General features: G+C 40.9%; 1 protein-coding gene across 3 annotated transcripts; it reads left to right on the forward strand.

Annotated features, from left to right (window-relative positions):
* The first annotated feature begins 689 nt into the window (after positions 1–689).
* SNRPE (small nuclear ribonucleoprotein polypeptide E) lies at positions 690–7,446 on the forward strand. Of its 3 annotated transcripts, none has more exons than XM_065938196.1 (5): positions 690–791; positions 1,509–1,535; positions 2,991–3,053; positions 3,997–4,075; positions 6,203–7,446. In XM_065938196.1, the coding sequence occupies exons 1-5, from the start codon at positions 738–740 to the stop codon at positions 6,256–6,258; spliced, it is 279 nt and encodes a 92-aa protein (XP_065794268.1). In that variant the 5' UTR covers positions 690–737; the 3' UTR covers positions 6,259–7,446. The 3 variants fall into 3 exon arrangements, with proteins under 3 accessions (XP_065794268.1, XP_065794270.1, XP_065794271.1); XM_065938198.1 differs by having other exon boundaries at positions 693–773; XM_065938199.1 differs by lacking the exon at positions 1,509–1,535 and having other exon boundaries at positions 700–773.
* The last annotated feature ends 1,028 nt before the right edge of the window (positions 7,447–8,474 follow it).

An 8,474-nucleotide genomic window follows, 5' to 3' on the forward strand; every position in this document is an offset into this window, starting at 1 on the left:
CTTTAACCCCATGAGGAAGGAACATTTTTATCTCCATTAAGCCAAGATAACTCCATTATCTCCAATAAGCCAAGACAGGGCAAGGGTAACATTCTTGGTCCCACACTATAAGCGTGCAGCATTTGCGCCTAGAAATCAGGTTTTAGGGTTTTCATTCAACATTGATCCTCCACTGACACCTAACAAATAGCTCTCCAAAAAGCTGATGAGAGTTGAATCAGTTACTGGAGTAACCACAGCACCCGGCTTTCGAAATCGTCTGTGGCCCAAAGTGTCAGCTGCGGGAGCCCTGAGTTTGCGCTTCTTGCAGCCCTACCCTGTCCACCACGACGCGGCTGTCAAGCCTAAATCCCAGGGAAGCAGGCCTTAGAAAAACCACTGAATCACACCATTTCAGAGGAGGTACGCAGGGGAACGATCCGGCTCGTAAAACCGACTCAAAAGCGAAGTCGCGATGGGCAGCCGCGGCCGCCGCACAACCGAAGCCGCGCTTCCCCTCAAGCCTCACTCCAGGTGGCGCTGCAGGACCAACCCGCCTTCCGAAAGGGAGTTGCCGCCGTGCGGCCTCCCCAGGATGCTCTGGAGCACCGAAATAACCGACTCCTGTGGCTAGAGAGGTATTTCCCAGGAACCGCCCACGTTGCCGCCTGAGCACAGCGCACTTCCGCTTCCGGCTCGTTGTTCCGGAAGTTGCTTTCTGAGAGTGTGGAGTAGTGTGGTGCTTGTGAGTGTCCAGCATGGCGTACCGGGGCCAGGGCCAGAAGGTGCAGAAGGTGATGGTGCAGCCCATCGTATCCTGCTCGATGCGTGAGCAGTAGGAGCTTTGGGCTGGGAAATGAGGGGCGAAGGAGGAGACGGGCTAGGCCCGAGGGAGCGGAGTGAGGCCGCTCATCCCATGAGCCCCTGGGGCGGCCGAGGCTAGGAGAAAGCGCGGGGAGTTGAAGAACCAGTGATAGGCGGGAGGTGGGCTCGAGCAGACCCTGCGCTGGAGAATGCGGCAGTGGTGGGGGAAGCGGGGAAGACGACCTTTATTACATACTGACTGAAAGCGGGTGTAACCGCTTTCCACCGGGAGGGAGACCTCGGCGCGAAAGAAACTCCAGGAAGATGAGAGTGGGGAGCATTTCCTTTATAGTATTTAGTGATGTCCTAATGGGTGTTTGGACTTACCAGGTGGCTCAGAATCCGTCTGCCGATGAGGGAGACGGGGTTTTGATCCCAGAGTGGGGACGATCCCCTGGAGAAGGAAATTGCAGCCCACCCCAGACTTCTTGCCTGAAAAGTCCCATGGACAGAGGAACCTGGGGGGCTTCTGTTCATGGGGTCACAAGAGTGGGACAAGACTTAGCGACTGAACAGCAACAGTGGGTACCTAGTTGGGCACTTTTCTTTGCCTAGGCACAGAGTTCGCGTTCAGAAAAATGAGATGCGTGTAGATTTTACAAGTTTCAGGGAGCAGAGTCTATGCTTTGCGTGTTTTTTTTTTTTTTTCTTAACTCCTCCTGCAGAATCTCATCTTCAGATACTTGCAAAATGTAAGTTGTTGGCTGTTTTGTTATTTTTAAGTTAAAGGTGAATTTACTTGGTTGTTTGTATCTTCCTGTCTGGTCATTGTTTTAGAGTCAAAAAATGAAACTGAAGATTGGGAGGGCATTTGAGGAGAAGGAGTGCCAGGAAAGGTCTAATGTGACAAAATGGTATGTAGCCATGCCATGGGCTTCCCTGGTGACTCAGACGGGAAAGAATCTTCCTGCAGTGCAGGATACCCGGCTTGGATTCCTGGGTTGGGAAGATCCCCTGGAAAAGGGAATGGCAACCCACTCCAGCATCCTTACCTGGAGAATTCCATGGATAGAAGAGCCTGGAGAGCTACAGTCCATGGGGTCTCAGAGAGTTGGTCATGACTGAGCCCCTAACACAGCCATGCCAACGCCAAGCATGCAAAGAACTGTGTTGTTATTACTTTGCAAGACCAAAATTACTGATTTCGAAAGTAATTACTGGCTGACATGATAGTGGCATTTGGGCATTGGTACTTTCCTTGGGATTATGGCAAGAACATTGGAACCTTTCCATGGCACCTCAGGATGAGATACTGGAAGAAAATTTCAGTCAGCTTTTACTAGGTCATAAAGTGGTGTGTTAAGCACTTTGGGGGGTGGGGACACACTTATCGATAGACACTGGAAAAGGAAGATAGGAGGGATAGGTTCAGAGGATTTAGTGGAAGCCTTCTTTCGTTTGGAGGGATTTTTAGCAATGCAAAATTTGACTTGGCAGAGCAGAGTGTTTAAATTATCTCTGAAAGAAAATGTGTTTCCTGTGGTTCTGACAAATTTTAGTATGTGACAACTTAATAGAAAACATTAATTTCAAGCCGTTGTAATTTTTAATCACAGGAATTGAGGGTCTCACTCCTGGTTATTAGGGCTTCCCAGGTGACACTAGTAGTAAAGAACCTGCCGGCCAATGCAGGAGATGAGAAGAGACTCGGGTTCAATCCCTGGGTCAGGATGATCCCCTGGAGGAGGGCATGGCAACGCACTCCAGTATTCTTGGCTGGAGAATCCTTTGGATAGAGGAGGCAGGCTACTACAGCCCATGGGATTGCAAAGAGTCAGACACAACTTACGCGCTCCTGGTTATTAGGTGTGAGACATGGAAAACTGAAAAGCTAGAGAAGACTGTCTTGCAGCTGGAGTTTGCTCTGCTAGATAAGAAAGAAGCCCTTTTTGCTATCTTGTCACAAATTTTCACTCTAAATATATAGAGACTATAAGCAACAGAAATATGATTGAGTCTCAAAAACACAGGAATATCATTAGTTCCAGTGTAACATTTGTTAAGTGAGAATGTTTCTTGGTTAGTAACTTCTCTTGGCTTTTATTTGTCAAAAGTTTTTTAGGAACCATATTTGTCTGTTGTTTGACCAAAATGGTTGGATTTTGTTTACTTAGTTCTTAACATTTCTGTTATTCTGATTATTTCAGAGATCGCGGATTCAGGTGTGGCTTTATGAGCAAGTGAATATGCGGATAGAAGGCTGTATCATTGTAAGTACCCAGGATATTTTATCTCAGAGCATTTTGTTCAAAGAAAAAATTTCCTAAAAGAGGGCCAACAGAGCAATATACAAAAAAATCAAAGACCCAACCCACGGAAAGTCCTTCAGGACTCACTATCCTTGTCTCATTGTTCTACTTAATAGGGATTAGGTAATTCACAAAAGAGAGAGAAAATTAATTTTATAAAATATTTAAACAACAGTATTAGTCTTTAAAGGAGGGGTCATAAGAAATAAAATGAGGGGGGAGAAAGATGAGAATTCTTGGTTAGTGATACCTGAATAGAACTGGGTGGGGTAGTTAAATAAGATGTCCAGGGTAGCAGAGTAACTTAAATAATGTTTTAAAGAAAGAAAATATGGGTGGAAGTGTCATACTGAGTCTGGTATTTCTTTTAGACAGCATAGTAGATTCCGTCAGTAATCTCCCCTTCCCCTGTTTGTTAGTTGAAAAAACAAGCTTGGTGGTTGGTAGTGATAGTGTCTTTGTGGGAACATGGGAAAAGTTAATTAATATATGTACACACACTGTACTGAGTAGGTTATAAAAGATGGGGAGGATGACTTTTGGGCATAGTTAATGAAGTGTAAAGTCCCAAAAGTTCCAGAAGTAATTTGAAGTACATTCCTTCTTTCGTTGTTATTTAAAAAGAGACTTAGGGAGTTTCCTAGTGGCATAGTAGTTAGGATTCCAGGCTTTCAGTACTGTGGCCTGGGTTCAATTCCTGGTTGGGGAACTAAGATCCTGCAAGCTGTGTGGGGCACCCCTCCAAAAAAAAAAAAGAAGAGACTTGAGATGTGGTGTTTCAGCTGGAAGATCAGTGGAGAGATGAATTTCTGAACTTGGCGTTTTTATATATTCCTGTATTCATTTAGAACAGTTTGGATATGATTTTACATGAAGATGACAGTCAATTGACTTGTTTTTCTAGGGTTTTGATGAGTATATGAACCTCGTATTAGATGATGCAGAAGAGATTCATTCTAAAACAAAGTCAAGAAAACAACTGGGTAAGAATATAAATGGCCTTAAAGAATTATGGAAATTTTTATTCACTTGCAGAATTGAATGAATGAGTTGCAACTCATTTCATGTTTAAATTTAGTTTGTATTTGAGAAATTATTTGGGAGAGTAGTATATTCTTAAAATCATCTTTTGCCACTTATTGTTTATCCCACTCCATTTCTGCTTCTGTCTCTCCAGTCGAGAGCTCTCACCAAGATTACCAAAGACAAATGGTGTTAAATCTAATGGTCCTCATTTTATTGAGCTCTAAATAGCATTTGGCTCTGTGATACTGTAGTCAGCTTTTCCCTTTTCATCACTAGTTGTTCCTTTTTGAGACTTCTATATATTCATTCTTTAGGACCCAGCCATTAAATGTTTGAGTTGCTTAAGTCTTGGTTCTCAGTCCTCCTATCACTCAATATTGTTTTCCTTGGTACTCAAGACTGCACTTACAGTTATATTTATATGTTGACTTCCAAATATACATTTGTAGCCCTAGACCTCTCTCAGCCTCTTCAGTATTTCTACTTGGATGTCTCAAAGGCTCCTCAAAATTAACATATCAGAATCAAACTCAATTCCAATGCCTGACACACTATTTAGAGCTATTTTAGTGTTTCCTGCCTTAGTAAATGGGACCAGTTCTATTCAGTTTACTAATAAATTTCTCTGCAACTCCAATTTGCTCTGCAGATTACAGTCATCTTTTTAAAACACTGGCCTGAATTTGTTATCTCTTTGCTTGAAATCCTTTGGTGGCTTCCTGTTGCTCATAGGATAAGAAAATCTCTAATATATCCTTCAAAGTCCTTCATGATCTGACTTTACCTCCCTCTGTTCATTTTGTATCACTCTGTACTTCATTTTCTGAGAATCATCCACACTTCTTTGAATTCTTGGAATCTGCACATTTGTCTCATCATAAATTTTTTGTGTATGGCGTCCCCTGTGTCTTTGGGACTCAGGTCAAATACCACTTCCTGCTAGGGTTAGGTTTTGTTTTGCTTGGGGTGGGGACGGATGGAGGGCATGCTGTGCTAAATTTGTAGTAAAACATTCGTTATTGGGATTGTTAATGTCTGCCACTGGACCACATGCTCCACTAATGCATGAGTCCTCTTTGTCTTGCTCCCTGATATACTTAGTGCATGCCACATAGTAGAAATTTTAAAATATTTGAGTAGTGAAGGCAGTTTCTTAACCCATGTTCTTTAGGATTTATGGCTTCCTCAAGACTCAAATAATTTCTATTCAAATTCCATTAAGTTGAGGTCTATTTAGGCGTTTTGTCTTTAACTGTTTAATGCCCCAGTTGACAGCTCACTAGTATTTTTAAAAGTGGTAGGTTTCAAGTGCCTCTTTTTTCCAGTCCCTGAGGATTCTCTTGAGCCTTATCCTAGCTATATGGAAAGTAGATTCTGAGAGTGGTATAATGTTTTGCTTAGCTTCTTCCTGCCTAGGCTTTTTGAAAGCCTGGATTTTTCAAATATAAACGTGTCTTATCAGGAAATGCAAGCTCACCTTACTGACATTATTTATAAATTATTTGCAAAGTATTGATTGCTCATGGTAATATCAACTCTGTAAAACAGGTTAATATTACTTGTGCAATTGCTGATGGTGCTGATTAACATTTCTCAAACTGTTCTATTGAACACCAGTGTTGCTGAAGATATTTATAGATATTTCCCAGGAAGAGTGTCCTTTGCTCAAACAGATTTAGACAGTCTTAGGTGAAACTTAAACAAGTTTGTATATCACAGGATGAAATCTTTATTAAGAACTCTTAAGAATGCTGCATTTCCTTAAAAAACTCATTTCTCAGTTTCTGTAAAATCAGCTTTAGGAAATTTTGGGATAGTTGACTTAAGTCTATAGAAACTGTATTTTTCGTAAGGTAACATTTCTCTGCCATCATTAGGTTATTGTCGGAAAAGTGCAAATGGTCTGATATGCACAGCCTTTCAACAGTGGAAAATGTCACATAATTTCACAGACTAGAAAGCATTTTTAGAATCACTCAAGAACAATTTAAAATTCTGAAGCTAAAAGGTACACAGTTTTCTGAGCGACTATTAATGGCTTCTTCTTCTTTTTTTTTTTTTTTTTTTTAAATTTTGTGTTGCAGGTCGGATCATGCTAAAAGGAGATAACATTACTCTGCTCCAAAGTGTCTCCAACTAGAAGTGATAGATGAAGTGAGAAATTGTTTGGCAATACCGTTGCATTTTTTAGGTGTCTTTTGTTAGAGATGTAGTTCTAAAACTTGTATTCATATTGTTCTGCTCACCCTTATGTTATTACCAGATGACAATAAATGCTGTGGGACTGTTTTTATCAAAATATTTACCTTATTTTTTCTATCCAGTTAAGTTTTCTGAGGGATGGCACTTGCCCTGAGCAGTTTTTCACAGAACTGGGATTTGTAGATCCTTAAGGCAAAGAATAGGAATTCTACCTGATGTGACTTCTGATACTGGCTAGTGCAGCAGGAGAGTGTTCACAAAAATAAAGATTATGGTGCCAATATATGTTTTCATCATCAGTTCTAATTCTGGAAGCTGGGATACCAGGACTTCTAGCCACATTATGTTGAGAACATTATAAGGGCTCAGGATCTGCTTAGCACTCTGTCAGAGTTACTGTGTGAGGTCTTTGTGTATTCTTTTATCACTAAGATCAGAATGTGAGGAATATTTGGATATAGACAAAGAATGAAGGTTTTAATTAAAAAGGAGCTCTGTTAAGAGTTAACCAGAGGGAGACTTTGTGGGATTGGTAATCTGAAAAAGACCCACAGGAAACACTGGTTAACTACTGTTAGGCAGAATAATAGAATGTTAGTTGAAGAAACACCTCTCATACTCTTTATCTCCAAGGATTTTGGTTCCTCCTCCAGTAATTGCTTATTTCCTAATTAAATTATGTCATTAGTTCTCGCTTCTCCCAGTATATCAGGGTTCTGATTAGAATTCTTCTATTAAATGGTTATTGAGCATCGTTATTAGTTGAATACATACAGTGAAACACACTGACAAACATAGCCTCAATACCAGGTACTAAGTATTTTTTAAGCTGAATCTTGAAAGATAAATAAGACCTACCATAAATTCTGATAATAGGCAGTGTTACTAAGGGTAGCGGAGGAAGAACCAAAAAGTCCAGTTCTTGTTTTTCCAAGTGCATATGAGGGTGATATAGAACTTTTCTTTAAACTGAGTAAAAGAATCACTTTGTGAGATAGAGAAGATTTGTAGATGAGTGTAGAAATCAGTCCAACTTAGAACTTGGCATTTTAGCTGTCCCACTCCATTTAAAGTTGTGCCTTTTTGGTCATGTTTTCTAAATAAAGGACTGGTTTAGCTCTTTTAACATATCTTAAGTTGGAAATTCAATTGAACCGGCTGTAGCATGCAAAGAAAACATCAAGCAGCAGAGGGAGTTGCAGCCCTGAGACTGCTTCAGCCTTTCTGGTGAAAAGCTTTTTGAGAGCAGAGCAAAGACCTCCCTGCAGCTTTCTTGGCACCAAAATAGCTGAGAAGAAGGATAAAAGCTGGAGCAATATAATCCCTAAGAAAACCTGCTGGCTGCTTTTTCTTTTCCCCATGCTGCCTTTCTGACCTGCCCACCCTGTGTAAGCAAAGCTGTTCCTGCTGTGGCTTATTCTGAATGGATCAAGACATGGAAGTGTCTATTTTTGACAGAGCAAATGATGATAGAAATAAAGGTACAGCGAACTCTTAAAATTGAGCTCTGTATTTAGAAATCTCTGCTTGCTTTCCTGCTGTACTGGAACCTGTGGTGTTTGCTTTTTAAGTTGTACTTTTCCACAATCTGTAGATCTTTTCCTCCAACCAGAATTTGTATTATAAGAGGCATTGCTCTCTGCTTCATTAAGGTTATTAGTATGTGCTGCTGGGAATCTGCTCTTGTTGGCAGCTCTTGGTATTTGACCATTTATTTTTCTGGAATGGTTGGTTTCTAAAGAGGTCTTCCTAACCACTCAGTAACTCTCATAATGTTGTTGAAGTGAATGATGGGAGGAGAATAGCCTCTGAGACAGTAATGCTGATTCGGGCCTGGTGTTCTGTTAGTAGTAAGCAGGTGGAAAATAGGGTCAAATAGTTGGAAAAACTGGAATTCTGTATATGCGGGCACCAGCTGTTCTTGAGTCACATTTGTCAGTTTCAGGATTAGAGAGTGGGTCTCTAATTTGGACTGAGGCATTACTGGCTAGGAAATACAACAGGCATTTCCTGGGGAAAAGCCTAATAGCACCATCTCCCGTTAATTGGTTGACCCAGGATCTTTTTCCTTATTAATTATTATTAATTATTCCATAATTTATTCTTATTAGAACTAATCATAATCACATAGGAAAAAAACATATCCAGTGAAAT

Source organism: Muntiacus reevesi, chromosome 5, assembly GCF_963930625.1.
Source record: "Muntiacus reevesi chromosome 5, mMunRee1.1, whole genome shotgun sequence".
Lineage (NCBI taxonomy): Eukaryota > Metazoa > Chordata > Mammalia > Artiodactyla > Cervidae > Muntiacus > Muntiacus reevesi.